General features: G+C 37.4%; 1 protein-coding gene across 1 annotated transcript in view; it reads left to right on the top strand.

Moving 5' to 3' along the window:
* lmbrd1 (LMBR1 domain containing 1) overlaps positions 1–26,005 on the top strand; it is a 56,865-nt gene that overhangs the window by 13,812 nt on the left and 17,048 nt on the right. The window contains exons 4-12 of the mRNA XM_069713989.1: positions 3,993–4,090; positions 5,210–5,277; positions 7,498–7,586; positions 12,719–12,792; positions 19,630–19,755; positions 20,477–20,629; positions 23,512–23,576; positions 23,733–23,835; positions 25,846–25,950. Of these exons, the coding sequence (XP_069570090.1) occupies positions 3,993–4,090; positions 5,210–5,277; positions 7,498–7,586; positions 12,719–12,792; positions 19,630–19,755; positions 20,477–20,629; positions 23,512–23,576; positions 23,733–23,835; positions 25,846–25,950 (881 nt within the window). The remainder of the gene's footprint in view (positions 1–3,992; positions 4,091–5,209; positions 5,278–7,497; positions 7,587–12,718; positions 12,793–19,629; positions 19,756–20,476; positions 20,630–23,511; positions 23,577–23,732; positions 23,836–25,845; positions 25,951–26,005) is intronic.

Genomic DNA, 26,005 nt, shown 5'->3' with positions numbered 1-26,005 from the left:
CAACACTATTTTGGCTTTGTTTATGCTTACCAATTTTTCCTTCTTCCAGCCCATCAACTTCAAAAACTGACTGCTCACTGGTTGCTTGATATTTCCCACCCCTTGACAGGTGCCATTAACGAGATAATCAGTGTTATTAACGTCAGCCGTCAGTGGTTTTAATGTTGTTGCCCATCAGTGTAGATACTTCACATGAACATGAGAACAATGTGAAGGGTTAATAACATTTAATTATTTAGTCCTCTACTCTCTGTCGCAGCGATAAATGTGCTAAACTTTTATCCCTGTTCAGGCGTTCTTCCAGTTATGATCTGTGTCGAGAGTAATGGATGATTCATGGTAATGCAGTATGATCTATTCTCTCAGTATGTTAATATTCATGGTGTTATGATTAATTTTAGCCATTGCTTTAACCTGCAAGCTTATGCCAGCGGCTGCATACTGTGCATGCCTTGCATTTATTGGCTCCTGGCATCATCCTAAACTCAGTTTGTCTGGCTGTAAATGAGTGTAAATGGATATCTTAGTGGAGCAATGGGCATGTGTTTATTGAAAATAATACCCTGTCACAATCACAGCTGGCAAAAAGCAAACCTCCTATAATGGTAACATTCATTTGTCTGCAGCAAAGAGAGCTTTTTGTGAAATATAGTTCAGTTCACAAGGGGTGCATGTTTGTACTTGCTTTGGGCCACACGTACTGGACTGATATGGAGCACTTGATCTCCACATGTACATTGAAATTGAAGTGTGCTACTGTTGTTATGGATTAAGTGGATATCAGGTGCAAGTTTTCAGTTTTATTTTTTCTTCAACTTTATTATTTTCCATTCCACAGTCACATCTACGGTTGTGTAGTTTATCATGCTATAAAGGCACTGCTTAGGGCATGTATTTAGTCGTTCTTTATTGCCTGAATCATCTCCCATCCATCAATGGTTTCCGTTTTGCCTGATTTTGGTGACTAAAAATTTAGGCTTAACTCATAAATTAAAACACTTTTATCATATAACATCTCTATTTAAATGTGGTCTTGGGAAGCTGTTGGCCTTCCTGCACATTTCCATCTGTTGCAACTTGTGCTAATGAGTCAAATTAGTACCTCAAGGTGGTATTGAGTAATGCCAACCATGATTCTGATCATGTCTTTGAAACATGTTTTTCTGTTAGTTATTTTGGGGTTGTCTACACCATCTCCACTGATATCCATTTGCTGCTGAAAGAAAAGCCCCCAGCTGGAAATAGCATCTCTCTATTTAAGTGTCTTTGCCTCACCTCCGCTCTATGAATTGCTAATGCATTTGAGTGTTTGTCTTTTCTCTAAAAAAGCTGCAAGTACAGGAAGAAGCAAACAAACAAAAAGGCTTCGAGCAGAGGAGAGTGAGGTCCTTCTCCATGGTGTATTGTATCCGCTCCATAAAGAAGCTCACCAACTATTGTATATAAAACCATTTTCTTATGCAGATGGCTTTTTCCTATTGCAGTGATCCATTTTCAAATGGAACTGATTATTACCTGATTGGTGAGACATACAAGAAGCAATATTAATCATAGCAATAACAGAAGGATAATGTGTTCACCCTCTAATTGAATCTATTGTTCAGTGCTGTGGATTCTTAAATCTGAGCAGAAACAGTACTATCCTCAGTTTACTGAGGACACAACCGGTGGTATTTATAACAGAAAAACCTACATAGAGACTACTAATGAGATAACTTTTAATTGTAAAAGCTTATTGAAGGCCCTATTTATACCTGGCATCTATTATCATATTATCTGAATATGTTTTCTGTATAATGACATCCAATCCATGGATTTTTGCATTTACATCTTTTATTAAAATGCGTTCTCATTATCTTGATTGTGCCGCAACTTCATCCAGCCTCAACATGCTAATCAGTCAGATGGGGCTGACTGACTTCACAACAAACAGGGCTCCTCCTATGTCAAGGGAAACACTGCTGCTGTATGAAATTTATCTTTTTTTTTTTTTCTTCCATTGCCAAGCTGAAGTTACTGCTACTACCTGTAGATTTTGTCGTGCTTACGCGAGTTAGCAGGGAGAAGCAGAGTTAGGGGGATCTTTCACGAGTTGTGTGGGAGATTTTCGTGATCACAGGTTTCAGATGGCTGATTTATCATCACATCCCAATTCTATTGTGTTCTGCGTCCATCTTGCATTTGCTTGCGTTTTCCCTGTTATTTGGACACTGATCGCATGTTATTGCCAGGTAGGGTAAATGGGGTAATAACATGGTTTTTAGCTTGTCTGTCAGTCATGATCATACACCATTTTAAAACATTGTTAGCGGATGAAGCTTCACCCTGGGTTATTTCTTTGAAACGTACTGAATGTAACACACCAAAATCGTTTCATTTCATAAACCCACAACCATGCCTGAGTTATTGATTTAAAGCAATTACAAACGGTGCTCCTCACAGTCAGGTCACTGGCATTAATGATTAATTATCTGGACCACTACACTGCAAGCAGAGGAATTTGAGCAGTTAAGTGAACACAGAACTTAAAGCAATTAGATACCATGAGCACAAAAATGAAAGCAAAGCACTTTCCTATTGGCCTGAAATTCTGCCATGTCATGGGACCTCATCGATGTTCAGCAGTTATTTTTGTATGAGATGTGTTTTTTTTGTGTTTTTTTTAAAACCTTTTTTGCTTTAACCACCCTGGGTTTCTACTTACTTTTTTTTCCATCTACTTTGAACAACTGTACTTTTATGTGACAAGAGTCCCATATGCTCTGTTTTATTTATAAAGAAGAGGGTTGTGGCTGCTTCTCTTTGTGTATAAAGGTTGATGATTGTTTTGGAAAGTGGTTTAAAAATGCATTTATTTATATTTAAAAATTAATTAGTGTTACACCACTTGCAGATGGCACACTCACTGAACCTGTTCATTAGTTAGCTGTCACCCTGAATCTCGGTGTTAATAAAGACTCGTCTCAGTGCAGTTCCTGATAAGCAGTTCACTGATAAACCTGAACATTGCACTGAATCATATTGAATAATTACCAGACAAACGTTAGTTTCAGATTTATCTCTCTATCTGACTACATGCGAACTCTTTTTGATCGCCCACATGTGCACACTATTTCTGTCTCGTCCTTTTCCCCCTCTCTGTCTCTCCCTCTTATCTCTCTCTCCATCTCCCTCACTTTTCTCAGCCAGTCGGTGAAGTGACACTTAAATGTCAATATCATCGATTGTTTTTTTTCTTTCTTTTCCTGATAGCGACGTCAGGTCACCAAAATTAGACCCTGTATCCAACCCTGTTTGAGGGAAGGCTCGTTAAATAGGGTTGACCAATACAGATAGACCCCAGACACGGGTTTGACTGATGTCATTGTGTCAGTCTGAATGTGATGTAAAACAATTAAACTTGACTGCCTTTAAGGGTCACACTGACAGGTTAAGAGAATGGCAAAATAGTTCGTAATGCGGTGCTTGTTTATCTTAGATCATCATATATTCAATGCAGTATGTTGTCAAGAGACAAAATGTCAAGAAAAGAGATAAATGAATGATGAAAGAGAGAATTTTATTATGGCTGTTGTGTAACCTGAGGAGGAGAAATTACAGCATATTCTTCACAGAAATCCTTTTTGATGTGCACTCTACATTGCCCTTAGCCCGTCAAGGGAAATTCAGCATCATTTCAAGTGGATGAACAGCGTGCATCCTACAGTAATATCAAACTTGCATGAGAGGAATAATGTTTACTGACACTATTTCATGAATACAGAAAATGCATTTTGGAAAATCGAAACATTGAATGTACTGTACTTGACAGAAATGCGCTGCAATGTTTTAACATTTTAGCATCATAGTATCGGAGACAGACAAACAGATAGAGCATGTTTGACATCGTCTATCCAGGGGAACGGTAATGGATATTCAGTTTTGGTGATATTTGTAACAAAGATAACTTTGCCTGATTCTTTGATTTCCATTTTTCTTTTGTATCCATACAGCTCTTTACTCCATCATACTGTTCTGTGTCTTCTTATGGATCCCGTTTGTTTACTTCTACTACGAAGAAAAGGATGACAACAACGTGAGCAAGTGCTCGGTAAGAACACACTTTTCTTCTTCGAAACACAACACTGTAGCCTGCTTAGATGTGGGGCTGAGGAATTCAAATTTTATTCAGGTGCATCTGATCAATATGCAAATGAAAAAACATCCTCAGGTAATTCCAGTCAAACTTTCTAGTCAAGCTTAAGGCAATTTGAACCAATTTGATTGCACATTTTACATGGCAAACACTGAAAGCTAATTTCCATCCTTCCATATTTATTTACCTGATTCTTGAAAATTTCCCATATGTTTCTTTGTCATATAATGAGTCTTCACTGTGCACCCATATCAAAAGATTTTATCTTAACACTGCAAAAAAAGAGTATATGTTTCGATTAAAGGAACTGTAGCTTGGGAGGTTTTGTAGACTTTTTTTTGTTTGTTTTTTTTTTGGTGAAAGGCATAAAAATATGTATTTTTATAAAGGAATTGACAAATAAATATTTATTTGAAGCCTGAAATTGTATAATTGTTTTGGTATAGTTGGGTATGGTCCTATTATAGAATCTGTCATATTACTGTCACTATCTACGGTATAATACCATTTGTCCTTCTAACTGTATCTTTCTATTTAGTAACTAGCATTATTACTCACTGTTTAGAGAGATACTAACAGATTTTATTTTTCCTGACAATTACAGCAGCTGATCTGCCGAGCCCTGTTGTTAACTTGTTTTTTTTTTCATATGCAGTTATTAATTAGCACGGCGTGTCGTACACAAAATCGTTCATGCTTGGTAATAAAATCTATATCTCTAGAAGTAGTTTCAGTGAGAGATAACACTTTTGAGTAATTAGTGAGTACCAGACACCAGCTATTGCTTCGTGCCTTTTCTCCTCTCCATGTGTCAGTTTTGAGCTGACAGAGGCGGTTTCTCTTCCAGATAGGGAGGTCTTTTGTATTGCTACTTTAAAAGCACCTTGAATAGCACCGCGAGTGACGTGTTATCTCTGCCAGGTCAAACTGGATCTATACCGACTCTGTGTGGCTCTCACTCACTCTTAGTCCTTTGCTAAATAGAGTATGACCCCCTTCCCTCACTCACAATGAATAATAATATTTCACTTCATGGCCTTGATTGACCAGTTTAATTTTTTTCTTTTATTACAGCAAGTGAACAACGCTCTGAAGTACACAATTGGATTTGTCATTGTCTGCATGGTGCTCCTTTTAATTGGGTAAGTTGGAGACATGGATGGCTTCTTCTGCTTCAGTACACGACAGGAAAAGTGGGTCTGGGTATATCATTGTGTTGAGTTAATGAGAGGAGGTCCCTTCAAACAGCTACAGTACCATTTGTCTGGCCATGATAAGCCATTCAGGAGAAGAAGCTACATACCTATCTCTAAATATAGGATTTATTCTCACCTCTGAATCTAGTTTTGACTTGGAGAATCTTCTCTATGTGGAGGGAACATTGGCTCTTTTTTTGTGACATTCTGTATTGTAACTACAGATATGTACTAATGCACGTTTTTAGCCATGTTCCATTTATCTGCAGATTTTTATACTGTTGGTGTTCAGTAGCACCAGCTCAATGTAATAGATTTCCCCTGCCGCCGTGACAGCAACATACCTGGAGTTCAATGTATACGACTGAATGCGCTCTCTCAACCATTAAATGGTGCCCTGGAAGAAGGCTTATCTGGTTTGGGAAAATAAAGGACACATGACTACACTTTCTCACAGCTGAAAGTTTTGAAGTTAGGACGTTTTTACAGACAGAAGCAATTTAGCCCTCCCTTTACCTCATGAACTGGAACTACTGCCGCTTTGTTCTGTTCAATTGTTGCTTTGGTCCTTTGATTTCCAACAACATGGCAGCTTTTATACTCGGCTGCTTTTCTGATACTGAGAGACATAATTGCTTTGTTTGGTGACTGTTCCCTCAGTAGGTCCTTGCTTGAGGTTACAAGGCTTTTGTTTGTTGTCTTTATACATGGCAAGGTGAGCTAACTCCTAAAATGCCCCCCGAGCTTTTTTTAAAAATTGTATTTCAAGTGCCACCGGAAATAATTTATAAAGTCTTTTGGTTTACTTTCAAGCCTTTTAATGTTTTATTTTCTATGTTAATGTAAATCATATTGATTAAAGCTTTTGAAAAGGCTGGCTGGCATCTCTTTCAAACAAAAATGCCAAAGGGACCAGTAAGGCTTGTCTTTAACACATTGACACTGTGTCATAAGTGGTTATTTCTAATTGTGTAGGAGATAAACACCCACATTTCAAACCATTTGGTAGCCGGAGACCATTATTGTGCTGGTCAACCTGTTTTTGTAGCCTGGCTATAGTGTACTGCAACAGTTGGAGCAAACACACTGAAGTGAGACTAAAACAGGAAACCAAAGTTTGGACACTTGCACATGAATAGACAAAGCATTAATAACTCTCACATTTTTTTTAACCCGTGTTTCTCATTTGAGGAAATTACTTTCAAGAGTATAAGCTTGAGAAAGTCCTGCATCCTTACTGCAGACATCGCTGTGGGTAAAGGACACTTTCATGGGGTGACGTGACCAAAATGGGAGCGAATACAATTAAGTGCAAGTGTGGAACCTGCAGGGGATGTCCACATGATATCAGATGCTGCCTAAAGACCTAAAAGTTATTCTTTTGCTTGTGAGGCAAAGGAAAGGCTCTGAGAAGCAGCTCCAATGTCTTTTACCTCCCATGGTGCTGCTGTTTAAACTGTTTTGGCCTCTGTTTTTTTAATCCCCTAAAAGAATCCCAGTTCACTCACAGAGCACCATTTTTCACTTAGAACTAGATTCTGTGTCCTTTTGTCTCTGTTTTATCCATCTATCGTATCAATCCATCTGTCAATCTGTCTGTCTGATGGATATATATATATATATATATATATATATATTCCATATTCATTCCAAAGACCCATTAACACTTTGGTTTTCTTGAGCAACACAGCAGTGACCAAAAAACCCAGCATAATAGCAACACAATTAAAAAAAAAAGACAAAAACCCCAGTTTAGACAAATCAGGAAGTACAGGTGTAAATTTACACCAATGCAGGTAAGTCTGAACATAGACGTGTACATTTGAGCTTTGACGTGCCATTGCTGGAGTGGAAAACATAAAGTAAAAGCTTCTTTTTTTCCCCCTATGTCAGGACATTAATCATTATGGTACATCTGACATTAAAGTTTGTTTGGTAGGATATAGTTGTTAAATCAGAAATTTAGTTGAAATAAGCAACAGTCTTTGTTACTGTTTGTCTGAGTCTCTTACTAATCTATTTTAGCAACAGCAATGAACAGCAACTATCACTGCCAGTACAAAGATTTAACTTGGACATATTCAGTACTGTACTACAAAGACAGCCTAGAAGTAACCAAATACATTTTACTGAAGTTCTATTAAATTATTGTTTCATTTCTTTCAGAGCGTTTGTTCCTCTCGAGGCCCCACCAAGTCAGAACTCCACTCAGTGGGAGAAAGCACAGTACCTGTTTGAAGAGCTTGGGAGTACTCGTAAGTGCAGCTTCTTAAGAAACTACTTGTTATTTTCAACTTGGGTCCTGTTAACATGACTAATCAGATTTTTTATTATTCATCACTTTTTAAGTGAGTCATTTAACGCCAGCCCTTCATTCCTGAACCGGCATCCATAACCATATCCATTGCTGCCATCTATGCCTCATACAGTACACTTTCCCTTTCTTTTATCTCCCTATTATCCAGCTCTCACTGAGCCACATTTATCAGCATAAAGTTTAAGGTTTGTTTAGACAGAATTGGGAGCAAATTTGAGATGTGGTGCAACTGCTGGCAAAACAAGAAGACACCAGTTGTCTAAAGATAACACAATAATCACAATTGAAAATGTCTTAACTTGAGTGGAAAAAAAAATTCTAATACCAATGCCTCAGGACCCCACCATCACGCTTTTGACATGAGTATTTTACCAAGACCAGGTAATGGAGGCTAGCATGTTTCAAATGAATGCAATGCTTCAGTCAGTGGTGAGGAAAGTACTTTAAATAACACAATTTACTCATATTTGAAAGCTTTCTTTTTGAATGATAAATAGGTATGAGTACAACAAACAGTTAATATGACTTACAAAGTAACTTACAAATGGTTATTTTAAGTGTATGGTGATTTTAATTACTGTACACAAATAACAATATAAAGGCATGGTTACTGTCGAATATCCTCTTGACACATCTCAAATTTGCTCAGATGAAGTACATATTGATTGTAACCACATGCAGATCACATTAGTATTCTTTCTATGCATAACTACATGTAATATAAGAGAAAACCGTAACACGTTACATTATATATTTTGATATATTCCAGGATTTAATTGGTTAAGAGTTACAGAGGGGCAGTCTGGTAATCACTCATTGACCCATCCTTTGTACTGATGTCACAAAGTGTTGAGATGGACAACACCCAGTCCAAGAAATTACACTTTAACAACATGATAATAACATCCCCTTTCCATCAATACCTCATTAAACAACTCATTAAATGTGGGACCCTAAAAACTTATTGTCTAAATCGCGGTGTAAAATTAAGAAATTAAATTTTCCATTTAAAATAATCGAGTGTTGATGATGGACAGCACTATAAAAACACTCTCCTCTGGCATCTTTACTTGTTGAACCGAACAGTGCCTGTGATTATGCACATGCTAATGCAGGATCATTGCCAAATGTGGACTCTTAACAGTCCTCTGGCCTTTTGCCATCTGGGGATCAAGAAGGAAGTTGAACCATCTGCCTCTCTGCATAATAGTGGACCCCTACATGCTCTCCCTCACCTTCCTTCCTTGGCACAGGAGGAAATTGCTCGGCTGCTGAGGAAATGGGAGGATCATCCCTTTTCTAATTCCCCATCTCTTCTTTCTCCAGATGGGAGGTTAATTGTGTAAAGAAAAGGCCCTTTTGCCGCGTAACCCTCCTGACTGTTTTGCAGCAATTGTTCATTAAGGCGTACTACATCTTTAGTGGTTCCAGCCTTACACTGGTTCCAGTGTCCTAGTGATGTCTGAATATACCCCACCACTGTAGCTCTTAATGTTATTATTCAGGACCATACGGTGCACTCTTATATTTTTGGCAATGCCTCAAGCGGGTGAGAAGTGGGCAGTAGTCCAGTTTTAACTAAGAGTACTCGGGCAAGATTCCTAACACTTAACTTTTCCTGCTTCATTTACTTCTTCACCAGTGAGAAAATAAAATAATTAACTCACACTGACTTTCACACACACACACACACACACACACACACACACACACACACACACACACACACACACACACACACACACACACACACACACACACACACACACACACACACACACACACACACACACGCATGCGAATGTTTAACGTCTATGAGCAAATCTAAATCACAGCAGTTATTTATTATTTCTGCCCCGACTTTCAAAGACTAAAAATATTTCCACGCCGCACATGATTTTGAAAGTGAAACCATTATTAACCATTTGGTGTTTTTGCTTGTCATAGTGAGTAAAACAAATTGTATACAGTATAATTTACATTATTGCTGACTACCAACCAAAGCATAGTCTACCATGTGTTTCTACATTTCTTCCCATCTACAAACGAGCCAATTGTATCCATTTATTTTCCTATAATCTGGCAATCAACTTTGCAAGAAATGGGCTTCAAATGGATAAACGTGATCTTCATGGTAATCTACACTTTTGTCACCCTGTCGTCTCTCTATTTACATTTTGTTTATAGGCATCGTGATGACATAGATTTCCAGTCACAATGCAAACCCGGCATCTGTATCTGGTTTCAAAGTTTTAACAGATTAGCCACTATGTGTATAAAATAAGCATGTTGTGCCTTAAAAGCAATCACTTATTCTTTATGGGAGAAATCATGTTAAAACTTTGCATTTTAATGGAACGTAATTGTAAATGAGATACCACTTACAGTACATGAATACAGAACTACCCAAACTATGCATTTGCCAAGTGTTGAATGTGTAAACTCCCCTTTACATTAATTTCTTCACTCTAAGTCTTGCATATTGTTAATTTAATTCAATATTTTTTTTGGTAATTGTTTCTGTACATGTGTACATTGTCGAAGGTTTGTGCTTTAGTAACTGAGGTATAAAATAGTGTGGGCAAAAGTCTGAAAAAAAATGGAGGCTATTATTTTTGTGAAAAACATCTGAGGCTTCAATTAAAAGATTCATGGTGAGAGAGTTAAACTGCTGCTGTTGTACCCTGATTGATCTTTTGGCATTTTCTGCCATCACTCAAGTTTTTGAATGTGTTTTATCTGTATTAGCATGGTGCCCCTCAACTCTGAGATTAATTCTACACTATTCCCAAAATATCTTATGAAACACCAACCATTATCTAACCCCACTTCTAAAATTATACTACATTTTCACCTTTACCCTCACAAAAAGAAAATAACTAATATGATGTCTGTTAACTTCCCAAACTTTATAAGCCTCCATATGCTGTAGTATTACAATATGTTGCTGCAGTCATACAGTACACTACGTCTCATCCCTGGAACATACAGCTGCTTCTTACTTGCTTCTGATGATTCTGTCATTTCACTGAAGTAGGCTGCTGGGGCTAAAGGAGCTCCTTAATAAACACCTTCCTGTACAAGCCTCATGCATGAACACAAGCCTGAAGGGCCTATACGCAGGCTGCGATAAGAGCTACCTCATTCCATTGCTGTTGCAATCGAAGCTGTACAGATGTGGAAGCACCACTGATAATAGACAATATTCCCTATGCTTAATCCCCGGAAAATCTGCTCAAGAAACCAAGAAGACTGGCAGCAAACATCTATCCCTGGCTTTGTGTGGAGTTCATGAACAGAATGTTCTCTATGCAGAACATGAAGCTATTGTCTATTTTACCAAGCTCACCACTAAACAAAGGCAGCAAAATCGCAATGAAACACTCGGGAATAGGAAATACGTATTCAAATGTTAATGTTTAGCCCAGCTGTCAGACTTCAAAGTTTTCTTTTTGCATGCAATACAATAGGGAGCAGGTATATAATTTATCTCCGTTTTCCACCTCTTTGTCCTGTTGCTTGTGAAATGCCTCTAAAAGAAAGTGATAAATGATATAAACAGCGCAAATTATACATGCCCTGAATACTGACTTAATACTCCCAATCAAAGGCCACTGTCAAGGAGAAAGGCAGGCAGAGATGCTGCCCACGCTGACTGGTGGGCTGGGCATTATGAAGTTGCTGCTGAGAGGATGTGGGATATCTATAAAGGGACAATGTGTAGCTTTTTTTTTTTTTAAGTGGAAGCCTATGACAGGTGGGATCCTGACAGGGGAGTGAGGCAATCAGTCTCCTCATCAATCCCTGTCTTCTAACTCCAACTCTTGACAGCTGGTGTGACACCTACTGTTGCCCTTGCCTGATGGGTGGTCCCTATTCTGCCTCAATCAAAGGTGACACACGTCAACTCAACCTACATACATTGAAAGATCCAGCTGTTCGAGCACATATTGTGATCAATGTATAAAATGACAATGATGACAAAAAATGGTGACCAGATTTATCTCCAAAGGAAGCCAGGGAATTCATTAAAAGCAGATATTAAATTCAAGAGTACCTGAATACCAGCGTGATGCGTTGTTCTCGTCCAAGTGAATAACCTTTTGCTGTCAAGGAAATTAATTCCCTTTATATTCCCCTAAAGGACATAAGTATTGAGACGCATCCTTGCAGTTGTTTTTTGACTATGTTCTTTGCATCAGGTGTGTGATTTGCTGAGATGTGACTCTGTTCAGTTTTACATTTTTTATAAACTGGACACTTGGTATTCTGTTTGAGGTGATGCAATTTTTGGGAGGCTTTTTTCCTAAAAAAACATCACAACTTTGAAAGGGTCATTTCAACCAAATCACTACAAAAATACATTTCCATTTTCTGCATTGCAGCAATTTAGTAGTGCTCATTTATAAGTTTAGGGGAATCGATAAGGACGGAATTTAGAAAGAGTGAAGCACATAAGACCAAGACATCCTGATGTATAGTCCCCAGTATGGATTGATCTCATACCAAAAACGTAGCAGCCTTCATTCGTCATCATATCCACCACAGAAAATTTGTGTTAAACCCTCTCTACCCTCCACATCTTTTAAAATCCATGTCCCCACTTTTTTGCTTTATATGTGAAATATGTATTTTTTTTAAATATTTTTATTGGGTCTCTTGCATGACATATGCTTTAATGATGATTGGATTGTCAAGCCCTTAAAAAAATTTAAATAAATTTCAGCCGGATAAAGAGAACTGTGAACATTTTATTTCCTCCAGAAAAGAAGTGGCGGAGCACCACTACACTGATGATTAGGACTAAATGACGTCAAACATTATGAAATGCTTCTGCTTCTAAAGTAATTTCACAAGGCTCTCTGACATTATATTTTCAATATTTAAAGACATTTAAAATGCAGCATTACAGTTACTGCAGTAGGATTTCAAAGCTGATAACAATTTAGCTCATCAGTGTTCACAGTTGATGAAATTTCAAAATGAATAGTTTGCACAAAGACTCCACTGATGTTTCTTTCAGAGATCAAGGACAAATCTCTAATGGCTTTCCCAAATTTCCACCTGCAGGTGGTCTACCCGCTCTGTCTTTCTCCATCAGCTCCTTGACCTTGATCGGCATGTTGGCAGTGATCACTTATACGGTGAGTTGAGACCTGAGGCTATTGGTTGATGTTGTTTCATGAGTTCATTGGAGCAACATATATCTGCATGGTAATTAAGTAATCATCCAGTGGGATGACTTCCAAATCTCACCAACTCTGTAGAACGTGTGCTGTTTGAGACACCTGACAGGCATAATGTTTTGAGGTATGAAGAAAAACTAAATCGAATAATCTTCCTTTTGTCAGATTTACCCAGCATGATTCACTGGATACTTCATGGTTGATAATGTATGTTTTTGTGAAATATTTTTTGAGCTGCAGTGCATTTCCTTAAAGTTTTTGTAGACAAATGGTTTCCCATCTTCTTGGTGGAGATGTACCCAGTGATGGAGTGGCCTTTCAGGATTAGTAATGCCTTGTGATTTTAGAGCTCTGGCATTCAATTGCTCAGATTGCTCAGACTGCTGTCTTTTCACCTGAGAACCGGAGACTTTTGCATGATGTATGGGTGCTCCCCACAGGCTTATCAACCACTTATCTGCTGTCTATTTATATATTTATATATATATATATAGATCTACCTCAGTGTCCATTAATATATGCCTGTATTTTGATTCCGTCAGCATTCTGCAGTTTTTCATTTTTTCCTAGATCAGAAAAAAAATCGACTTGTTAATGCTGTCCATTTTTCATTGCTGTTATCTTGGTAACTAGACTGTGAATATTCCCTGGAGGTGGTGGTGCTGGTGTCTGGGTGGAGTAACACAGAATAGTGCCTACTGGGGAAAAATACAAAAAAAAAACTACTCGGGTATCAACCCAGGGAGTGAGAGTAAAAGTGACAGCCAACCCCAATCTATCCAGTTTCTGTTGAGCTCAAAGATTCCTATTTGACAAATTACACAACAATTGAATGTGGAGCTCTTAATGAATAATACACAATCTAGTCAAGTAAGTTGTAGGACCAATCTCCCTTGAGGACATATAATCCATCTCAGTTGGAATTTTATCCACTACTCTCTCACTTTGCTCTCACAGTTCTCTAAAGAGTGGATAATTACCCAGAACAATTTAAGGATGAAACTGTGCTAAGATTTGTGCTGGCCCATGTTGCTGTGGAATCTGAATGCCCTGTGAAAATAATAACTCCCAGTGTGTCTTTGTGTTGGATGCCCCTTGTTTTAATGAAGTCAATCAAAGAAATCAGACCTTTAGGCAAGAACAGCAGCTGCCCCTCCTTCATTTATTGTCACAGACTCAATGCAGAAGCTTCTTTATCTCACTTTGCATCCTTTCATTTGTATTTGTCTCTCCTCTGGCTCCAAGTGGGAAAGCTGTTGTTGGTGACGACCTACCCATGTTTGCAAAGATCTCTGTGATTTATTATCTTTTCCTATGTGTTACCACTGAGCCTGATTAACTTAATGGACTCTAACTAAGTGAGTGGTTCCATAAGCAGCGGAAATGTTGTCCATGACTCTTTTATCACAACACTTTGTGCAGATGAGCAGCCATCTACCCTCTGTGATGTAAACCGTACATAACACTGCAACGTAGTGCACTTAAAACTAATACAAATTGGAGGAAGGTTATGGGGCCAGTTTTTTTTTTTTTTTTTTTGTGCGCGCACATTGATAAATTGTAAATACAGGCATTCACTATAAGCAAATACCACTGCTTTTACCAGTTATTTTGCAATGTTTCAATTGGTAAAAATGTTTTAATAGTCACTAATGAGAAACCTCGCTCATTGTCTATCAAGATATGTATAAAGAATTAAACATTGCCTCTAGGTCTGAAAAGTGAAGCCAATATGGAAGTGCCTTAAATGTCAATACCACTGCTGGCCACCAGGGGCTGACTCCAAAAAACATCTGGTTCCCATAGACTCCCATTCAAGAAGTATCAACTTCTCTCATAAAATACAAAGTCATTTTGGTGTCACCAAATTCCACCCTTCTGATCAGTGTTCTGGTTTTCCTTCTGGGAATACTCAATTGATTAGATATTAGGCCTCCAAAAGAGCTATGATATACCTGGTGCAGTCAGGTTGCCATATTTTATTATGGCCCAGTATCATAACACATGCCTTAAATGGCTACACATGTAATAAAAGCAGCAATGAGCAACATTAGAAAAACATAAAAATGTATAGAATTGAGGTAAATGACATACAACGGATTACAAACCAAATATTCAACACACATAATACATGAAATTAAACAGTCAATAGGCAATATCGGCAAATTATACAAAAATGTACAAAAGAGAGACATGTATATGAAAAGACAGATAATTAAATATGCTTAACCTTGCACAGATGGATTCAGTACAAGTTGAATGACCATTGTTATCTAAGGCAGACTATGGGAGGTTGTAAGTGGCCTCGGGTTCTCAGTCAGATTCACCCATCGCTCATCCCCAGCTCTTCCAAATATGGTAATTTCTGGCTCAGAAAACCAAGAGGGTGATGGCAAAAATGCCAGGCTTTAGGCTTCAAAATGGCAGTTCACAAACCTATGAATGGGTTAAAGCCTGATTCAACCTTAAAAGAGATCAGATCAGTCACAATAAATTAAATAATTTTTCTTAAGGTGTACTCGTCATGCTAGTAATTCAACTACTTAAAACGCAGTATTTTAATGTTTATAATGTTAAGTAAGAAATAAATAAGTGATTTAAGGACACAATAATATCAATGTTGTGTCTCAGTCATCTGCTAATGAATGAAAATATATACCTACGTTTATGCTGTACTATGTACATGCATATTCCTCCCACTCTGCTTGATTGTACCCGGCAGTGATGGGATGAGACTGATCAGGGTGATCTCAAAGCTAATGCATCATGTGAGGTCCTCTGGCTTCATTTAAAAGCTTGGCTAGAGCATTGACTTATGACTGTCATGGCTGTGTGTCCTGTGAACCTACCACTCTCTTGCTCTTAAACTGCCAGGCATAACGTGCTGATACTGAAGTAAAGTTGACAAGATTGATGTCTGTTGTTCTACTCATAGGCCCCGAGATTGACTTGGAAAGATTGGGTTTCTTAGTGAACTAGAGGGGTGTTTGTAATATGTAATATAGAATTCTCTGATAGCTTGATTCTTAATTTAATTTTGATTTATATGATTTGTATTTCATTCCCCCCCCATACATGTTTTAACTGAAGGTTTAAGTTGAGAACTCAGATTTTCAATAAAACATGTAAGATAGACTAAAGTAGGTGATAGAACACTTTAAAAAAACAAAATGCTGTCAATGAAATGGGAGGGACAACATGAAATGGCATTATCAGGGCAGTAAGTCTTTATATTAATACGTACATATCTGTTGAGCAAGTTAATAATGCCGGATAGTAACACCCAATTTAACTGCAGATACTGAAGTAGGCTTACCATGCATACAATAGAAGTGTCTGCACCTGCACCCACGTGGTCAAGTTTTTAAAGTTCATTAAAGATTTATAAACACGGGTGCAAAGGATCCACCCTCATGCATTCTTTTCTTCATTAGTAGAAGAAATAAGTAAATGATTAGGACATCACTGATTGTCGTAGCCCTTTAACGTTGCAGGCTTACTTCAGTTACTTCAATTAAATTTGAGTTGAAAGGTTAGACTATGTTAAGAAAATCATAAGAACACTCTTAATGGTTTGAGGCAGCCTGGGAAGCCTGTCAGTCAACCACTATAGACCTTTTCATAGCCGAGCTGCCATTTAAATTTATACCTGACGTAATTATAATTATTACAGTGACAAAGGTATAGCATAGCAACTGTTGCTTCTACTCCCCATTTAAGAAGCCCCTTATCAAAACCAAACTTTTTTGTTTAAGAGTTTTCCTTATTTTATTACTAAACTAACTACATTATAAGATTCATATTGTCCTCAAAGTTTTTAAGCAGCAAATGATCGTCTTCAAGGTCCAACAGCTCCAAAGCAAATAAAAACACAGAACAAGCTGAACTTGAGACACAAGTTCATTTAACATTTTTAAAAAATTTTTTTTTTTTTTTTTTTTTTAACACATCCATAGATGAAAGGTATAACTACATCTTTCTACTGACTTTCTAAGACAGAAATCCAACTTCCAATTGAAATTTCTGACAGGGAACCCTGCAACTCTGAATTCCTATTTAAACTGGAACTCATCATCACAGATTATTGTTTACGTACATTACATTAAAACGTTGTTTTTTTTTTTTTTTTTTTTTTTTTTTTTCATAAACCCTACTTTTATATCTGTTGAACTAACTAACCTACGATGCACAGAGCCACTCTTTAACCCTTAAATTGATACCCCACATCAATAATGACACAAGGCTACATTACACTCTTTATAATTCAACCTTTTTCTTCAATTAAGCCCTTAACTCCCTGGCGTTCCTTGAACTATTTATCTTTGACAATTCACCAGTATCAAAATGTCAGTGCATTGGTTTCTTATCTAAAAGGTGAAGAGTTTCTGGGGATGTTATGTGATAGCTGCAGTATGCTGTATAAAAATGATACAAGCTTATGTTGTAATTTCAGGTTTTACTTCATGTGGTTATTGTTTTCTCACTGTTACAATTTTTAAATCGGACACAGTGATACAGAGATTCCAAATAGATAAAGTAGTTATTGTGTTCAATTATGACATTTTGACTTTATATCTTCATCAGATAAAATTCAGCATATGAACAAAACAGTTGACAGACTTTCCAAAGTGAAACCAGGTGTTGATCAGGAAATCAGTCTTGTCATTATGCAAATCACGCATCAAATTATTTGTACTCCACATCCACCTTTGGAACAAATATATATATTTGTACAATAAAGGGATGCCACCCACTGTTGTATAAAACATTTATAGAAAATAATATATATTTATAAATACACAAAAGACATGAGAGAACAATTAAAATGAGCAAATTATGAAACATTTTTGTTCCACTTGCAGAAAAGCGGAGTGGAAACAATTGGCGATCATCTCTTCTATTTTCAATTAGTTGATTTGGTCGTCAGTTGTCGCACCTTTGGATTCATGTACAACATTGAAGGCAACATTATGACCAGTAATAATTTCACAACACACTCACAAGTCTGCTCTGTATCAGGTTTGTGGAGCTTTTCTTGTAGAGTCAAAACCAGCCAACCTGTCGTATTCATCAAATAGCAGGGGATTCAGGATGTGTGGCACTGCTGCAAAAATTGGAAATGTGTATATGTAAGTGTAATATATTTAATTGCATTAGCAAGATTATGTCAAATTAGCGGATTTATCGATAAACCAACTTATATACTGAGTATGTTAAAGTGGATTATCTCTCTATCAGTAGGTATTGAGGCTGAAGGAGGGAATCTCCACTCCCTCCTCCCATTTGGCTCCACCATCACAAGTGGAAAGAGCAACAAAGAGGATGCTTGTGTATCAGACCTACGTCCAACTAGTTCTCCCTCTTCCCACTCAGCAGGCGCATGACTCTCTGTGAATGACTTCAGCCAGTAACTCCCCCCTCAGCCAACACACACAGGGAGTTACTCACACACACGTTCCAGTCTACCCTGCAAAGCTATTTCTGGTTATCATTGACCATGGTTGGTTTTAAAATAACTTTAATGAGAGTGCATCATTATGTGGGAACTAAAAATGTACACTCCAGCAGCGGGACACCTGTGCTATCTACCCTCCCCTTTTTTTTAAATTTTTTTTTATTTTTTTTATATATATTTCTCTCGTGCAGTTGGACATTTGAGGGGAAGGGAAATGTTTCTCTTGGGATCTGGGACAGGTTTTCCTTTTATGAGTGTGTTTGATATTCTGGACATGCTCCGGCCTTAAGAGCTCCATGATTCATTGCAGGAGGCAACATTCGCCCGTAGCAGAGATCCACAGCAGAGACTAATAATAGTGTAGCCGGACTTTGTATCCCATGCGGCTCTCTTAATGCTACACAACACTCAGAAACTAGTAAAAGTTGTTTTAGAAAAATATAGACTGACATTTCCCCCCTTGAAAAATAGAAGAAAGAGGGCAGCATCTTTTGACGAGGCTGAAAGTATCATTGCATAGAAGACCCCTTTGTTTTATTATGAGCCCATAAAATGGCACTCCTCCAAGTTGGTAAAAGTGAGACAGCACAGTGAAAGCTTTGGCCTGTTGCGGTTACTTTCATTTGTATTGATTGGTCTGTTTCCTGCTGTTAAAGATGTCCCTCAATTTTAATTAAAGATCAGACATCCCTTCAGTTGATTTAAGACCCGTGATAGCTGAAATTACCCTTTGAATTGTGTTCACATGTTCTTTGGCTTTTTGTTGTCTGTATGTATGCGTCTATGTCTTTCTGCATGTGTCTGTCATTGTTTATTATTTATATGCTGTGTCTACCTCTAACAACAAAAGAAAAGTTGATCTATGTTCATTTAAATTCATTTCCTTAAAAAAATTAAGAATGAATTGATGCCCCTGCCTCTAATTCAGATTTTTCTCCCTACAATTATAGTCATAAAATTGTTATCAAATCCTGGATAGAGGATAGTGCTGTCACATGGGGGCACTGTTAAGCTGTGAATGCATCAGGGTGATATAAGGCAGTGATATCCACACAAAATGGTTGCAGCAAATTCTTCAATAAACCTCAGCACAATTATAGATTCCACCATTTTAATCTTTTTTCCTCCACCAAAAATGACATAGCCTGAGAGGCCAGGAACTATATGATTTGCTGCGTGTGTGTTTGCTCACCCTCATTTGACTGTTGTCGTGTTCCACATTGTGATGGGTTTGCCATGAGGCAGGAGTGGGTATGTGTGGGCGGATGCACGTGCCATATGTGCCATCCCACTCTGACAATAATGTGTGATCATAATAGTAGTTTTGTATTGTCTTTCAGGCATATGGTATGTCGGTTATGCCTTTGAATCTGATAAAAGGCACACGCAGTGTCCTGTATGAGCGCCTTGAGAACACGGAGGACATTGATGATGTTGAGCATCAGATAGAAAAGCTGAAATCCAAGGTGAGTCTCACACAAAGCACTTGCATGTGAATGCAATGTAAACACCAGCATGTTGTGCAAATTATCTACAGGACATGGACAAACATAGAACAAATATTAAAAGACCAATATCAAACGTTTACATCAATAAACATATTAGCTCATTTACTGTTTCTTTTTTCACACTTCATTGTCTGCACAATGTGCCCAATCATGCACTAATTGAAGGGTCTACATGCATAACCTCCAGCTCATCGGTCTCCCCTTCTTATTTTGTTCATACACCTCTTTACATGCTACTATGTATGTTTAGCTCTGTCCTTATCAACCAGCCTCTCATATGCAGGCAGCAGAAGTAGGTGAACTGAAGTAAAAATCTATTAGTTGCCAGTGGCAACAGGATGTTAATTTTTTATCAGCAATATATTAATAAAAGCAAATTGATATTGTATTGAAAACCAGCAATATTCGCACTATTTAAGGTTATGTACAGAGCAGGTAACGCAGCATACAACACACTAAAGAGAGTTTGCTTTAATGTTTGAAAAGCAGTAATTTAAATGCTTACTTAATAGTTATTTCCAGACATGTGGTTGATAAATAGCAACTTATTATTGCATAATATTCCATATTACCCACACAAAGCTTCTAGCTGTGTCATATCAGAAGTGAAAGTGCATGGAACATACATGCACATGGGTATTTATTGATTCATTTGCTTGTTTGTTGGGCTTCTTGCCAGTGTAACGATGGACGTCCTCTGTCCTCGAGGGACAGAAACAACCTGCAGGAGCTGGAGGGCAAACTGCAGGTCCTCCAGCGCAGGGGCAGACACCTGGAAATTGCAGAGAGGAACTGCTGCACTAAAGTGGGCAGTGCTCTCAGACCTTTCAAGGTGAGTCTCCATTATAGAATTGGCTCCCATTCACAGAAGTAAATATTTGTCCAATGTGAATGGTATTCTATACAAAGGCAAATCATGTCCATATCTGTATTGGATATGAGCTTACAAACACATTTATTTATCATACACGTTGTCTGGCCTTGTTTTTGATTGATGTGTGAGCAGAGGTAGGTTAGGCAATATACTATAGCTTATTGCATGATTCTTCACTTAATACTTGAGTAATCAAAAAAAATATTTTTTGTTTGTTCGTTTTTGCCAGCTTCAACTACTTCCTCCTGAACTGTTTCTTTGTGCTCAAGTTTTAGTCTGGACTGCTCTAGATTTACTTTTAGTTCTACTTTATACAACCGCATATTTACACGATTCCCACGGGTCGTCTCTTCACCTAATTTACTCTGAAGTCTCTCCGGGAGCCTAACATTTCTCAGGCAGGATCTCTTGGTTCCCAAGGGATAGACCGAAGCAACCACAAACTTGTCTTTTATTTTACTTTTTGGGGGTTGGGCAACCAATACCTGGACCTCATATATGCGATTTTAATAACATTGTTCCATGTTTAGATTTGCCGAAGTGGGTTCAGAGAGGACGGGTATTATTACACTACTTGTTTATGATTTTTTTTTTTTTTAAACATTGCGTCCTTTTTGATACCAATAGTTGTACTGGCCCAATCCATGCAACCATCTGGGGAGGATGCATCCATGATCAAAATGGAGAGACTTTGAACATGTAGCACACTTCAGTGCCTCTGATCCACAGTGTTTGAGGGCACATCGCATTGGTCAGTTATAATTTGACTGTTTACAGTTTCCAGTCGGAGTTTGTTCATCACACGCCACCATGACCCCCTCGGGGGTCTTTTAACACACACATTTCATGCAGTTGCCTGAAAAACCTCATCGTCACAACTAAAATCCCTCACAGCGGCCTCTTCCCACCAGTCCTAGCAATTTACTTTATCTTTGTCCCACACCGGTCGGTTACAGGGTGAAATAGTTGTTTTGGTTCAAATTCATGCTTGTGGGTGAGAAAAGAAGTTTCCATTTTCTTAAGCCTTAAATAATCACCAAAGTTTGTACTTCTATTAATTTTTGCTGCGGTGAATTTTTTTTTCAACTTCTTGCTAGACAAGGTACAAAATGTCAGTAAAAAGTAACTTCTTAATAAAGCACATGATCAGCCTTTAGCAGCATTGTGTTTCTTCACATCTTACAGAAAACACTATTATTGTTCCCCTCACACGCTTGCTTGATGTAGCTGCAGAACTGATAGGAACAGACTAATGTGACTGGCCAAAGTAATTTAATGCTCCTGCAATCCTCCTGTTTATATACTTTACACAAATAGCATGCACATCTATGTAAGGTACACAGGTGTACAGCACATTGCACCTGCATAAGCTTTTGGTATGTGTGTTTAATATGCTGTGATTTCCCATTTATTTGTGACTTATCAGTGGCAATGCAGAGTTAAAATAGGTCCCACTGTTTTAATCAGATTTTCTGTGTTCAGGCTCGGACAAATTCCAATATCATTCTCCCAGTTTACATTTTTGCTTTCCTACTGCTATTCATTTTCCAGTATTTTTCCGCTCTGCAGGCTTGCACAAACATTTTAAACCAGTGTCTGTAACAGTTTGTCTTGAACCAAGGGGGTTGCCGCTAATGACAGTCCCCAGACTCAAATTTAAACAGTAATGAGTTGGGAGATTTATTTACTGTATACTGAGACACTGGTGCAGAGTGATAAGCCAGATGATTGTGATTTCAGTTGCACCACTGTTTCTCAGACATATGCTGTCTTTTTTTTTTTTTTTTGTATCATCCCTGGTGGTGCGCCAAAACAATTTACTGCACATTTGGAACAGTTAAAAAGTGATCGGATCTATGTTTGGATGTGATCATAAAACAAATGTAAATAAGCAGTCAGATAAAAAAAGAAAAAAAAAGAAGTGGTGTATTATCTGTCGTAATAACACCCATCTATATATATATATATATATACTATCTGTCCTAATAACACCTATCTATTCAAGATATATATATATATATAACAGCTTCCAGGTTATTTGACTTTTTACTAATTAAACATTTCATTTCATATGACAAAGTTTTGCAAACTCTTCTCTTGGCTTCTCTGGTCTTTGGGTGGATCAAACTTTGCCATCTTTTTCATCAGTAAATTGGAATAACTGTTTATTTTTTGTCTGTTTAATTTGTTGTTCCTATCAAGGCAGTATAAACAAAAGTGACAAGAAGTGTGTTGATCATTGATTCCTTGATTATAATTGATGCTTTGCTACAATCATAGAAGCATCAAGGGATGTTTTGTCAAAGATAAATTGGCTTTTATATGGATATGAAAGACATCTTAGCATGTCAGTAATAATCTTTTTTTTTTTTTATTTTTTTTTTTTTTTACATTTGTCTGATAATCTTCTATCCTTAAGACAAATGATCAGTGTGTTAAGTAATTTGATCAGAAGCCAAATATTATAATGTTTTCTACACTACTATATTCTTTCATAGGTGTTCACTTGCCTTTTTCTTCTTCACTGTGGCTTGTATGAGATATTTTAGCTGTAAAGAGTCCCTTGAAGGCAGGCAGTTGAAAGGGTTCATTGCCTTTTTGGCTGCCACCCACCCGTTGCCTCCCTGGTTGCAGCCTCCCCACTCTGTCTGGGCTGTGCCATTGCTTCCCCCTGTCACCGTAGGCAACAGTGCCAAACTGTGGCTGGTCATACCATATGGTCTCTCCTTGTCAAAAGACATGACAGAAAGGTTATACTTGCTGACCTGGTAGATGCCTTTGAAAACATAAAATTTTCTGTAATGGGGTTTCCTTTTTTTTAAATATTTGTTTATTTGCAGATCTTACTGGGAATTTTCTTTATCCTGGTTGCACTGCTGTTCACTGTTGCCCTGTTCATTTCAAAGTAAGTCATGATTTGTCCTGTAATACAAATCTGTCATATAAGGCAATAATTGTACCACAAATGGACAGTTTAATTGTTTCCTTTAAATATATCTGTTGATGTGTATTACTGGAGGTATATATAGATATATATTTCATTTTGTTCTTTGCTTTTTAGTTTGGATAAGGCTCTCCACTCTGCTGGCATCAGCTCTGGGTTCACAGTCTTTGGCACCAACCTAACCAATCCCCTGAATGAACTTCTTTTAGCCTTACAACCCGTGAGTATCCTCTAATCGCTCATATCGGCAAGATGATTATCCTCAATTAAGATATGCTTAAATCCATATTTTCTTATTTCCATCATCATTAACTGAAATGAAGCATCATTTAAAAGCCCTATCGCCGGCCATTCTTAAATGGACTTGTAGTACTGTTTAAAACTTGAAGTGTATGTGCTTTAATATGCTGTAGCTGAACTTTGAAATACTCAAATCTGAATTACAAAAGCATCGACACACCCTCAAATTAGTTATATTGCCTTAAATGTCAATGAGCAGTTTCTCACGTTTAAATATAGAGTTTTAGGCACCATTGATAATTTATCAAACAACGTTAGATAACAAAATTTGAATTAGGGAAAACAGGGAAATGATATACACATGAATCACTCTGCAGTAACTTCAAAATAATTTCAAAGGAAGTAGGACAGAGAGAAATTTTAACATGACATCACCATTTGCACAGCTATACTGTAAATGGGATTACAAAATATAGTTGTTACTCTCTAGAAAAATATAACCTCACAAATGAACACAGAAATGAATCGACACGTTTGCGATACAGTCTTGCAAAAAGGGTTTAGTTGGCCCAGCTTTATTTATGACCCAGCTGTTTATGTGATACTGAAACCAATCATTTCAACAGTCATGTACAATGATCCAAAAGGTATTATTGTGTAAAACCTCTGAGATGGGAACAAGTGGAAAACACAAAAGGTGGACAAAATAAGGAAAACCCTGCAGGTCAATACAGTCCAATAGAAAAGCCTACTACCTTTCGAAATATTAATGATTATTACCAGGCTCTCCATAACAAGACTTTAATTTTTTTTTTAAACCTTATCTAAAGCCACTGTCCCCTCATTAGGCGGTGGTTGTGGATCACAATTGGAAATTCAAAGGGAACAGAAAGTTCAAAAGAAAAATGCAGTATATAAAAGACCGATGCAAAAGAATGCAGTTCATTACACATAACAATTCTGTTATTTACACAAGCTGCTCTATGCACAAATATAATTGTTGTGTACAGATAATAAAATATTACAAATGATAAATAAATGGCATCATGTCATTAAATGATTTAGAATGTTATGTGTATAACTTTGGTTTGATAGTCTACTTTAAGTTTAACAAGTCTAAGTGTAAAAATGGCACAGCGAAAGAAATTCGCCTTGTGGGATTAATACAGTATCTACAGTAGATATCTATCTAGCTATCTATCTAATGGAAACATGCAAATGTAATTAGAATCTTGGTATAATCTTAATATTTTAATGTGGCAATCTTCAAGTTATGAGTAATGCTCATAAGCATTTATATTTTTGTTTTTATGTAACAAGACCTGAGGATTCTGGAAACCTAAGCATTAATATATATATATACAGTATTTGAAATGTTTTTTTGGTGACTAAATGATTATTTAGTAATGTTATAAGATAAGAACTGTTGAGATTCATAGAATAAATAACTTTCATTGCTCCTTTCCTTTTGGTCACTACTGCAGGTCGTGGACACAGAGAACAACATCCTCTGTTGAATTTGGTATTCTACAGCAGATTTTAGAGAAAAAAATGATTGACAGCTCAGACCATTAAAGAATTGCTTCACAGATAATGACATTGATTAAACGTCTTAGTTGTGTAGAAATATGACCATAGTATTTAAGAAATGAAATGCACCACACCAAAAATGGGAAACCAAATACGTTGAGATTAGCCTTTAGATTAAATCAGAACATTTCAGGTTACAGAGCATGTTGGATTTCTGCCGTTTTCATGATGTCTGGATGCACTGCACACTGACCAGCTCAGATGTGCTTTAAATGACCTGGGTTTGTCCAAGTGGTATTGATAACACCGGTTTTTTTTTCTCGATAGCAGTCGCTCATTAGCAACTCTTAAGTATCCTTGAATGGTGGTCTGCTTCAATATTTAGATCTGAAAGTAATAATGACTTTATATGTGACGTGTGCATAAGGGATGTGGCTGACCTCTGTCCCTGCTATCACAGGTGTTTCCTCTGGATTATATCCTGATCACAGTCATCACCATGTACTTTGTTCTCACATCCATGGCCGGTATTCGCCACATGGGCATCTGGTTCTTCTGGATAAGGGTAAGTGTAGCCCTTATATCTTTGTTACTTTAAAAATCCCTGCAATTTATGCATT

The sequence above is a fragment of the Brachyistius frenatus genome, unplaced genomic scaffold, assembly GCF_029030835.1.
Source record: "Brachyistius frenatus isolate BFR_SWC_R1_liver_20210118 unplaced genomic scaffold, ASM2903083v1 Contig_124, whole genome shotgun sequence".
Taxonomy (NCBI): Eukaryota; Metazoa; Chordata; class Actinopteri; family Embiotocidae; genus Brachyistius; species Brachyistius frenatus.
Note: the sequence above shows the minus strand (reverse complement) of the source record. Positions and strands in the feature narration are given on the sequence as shown.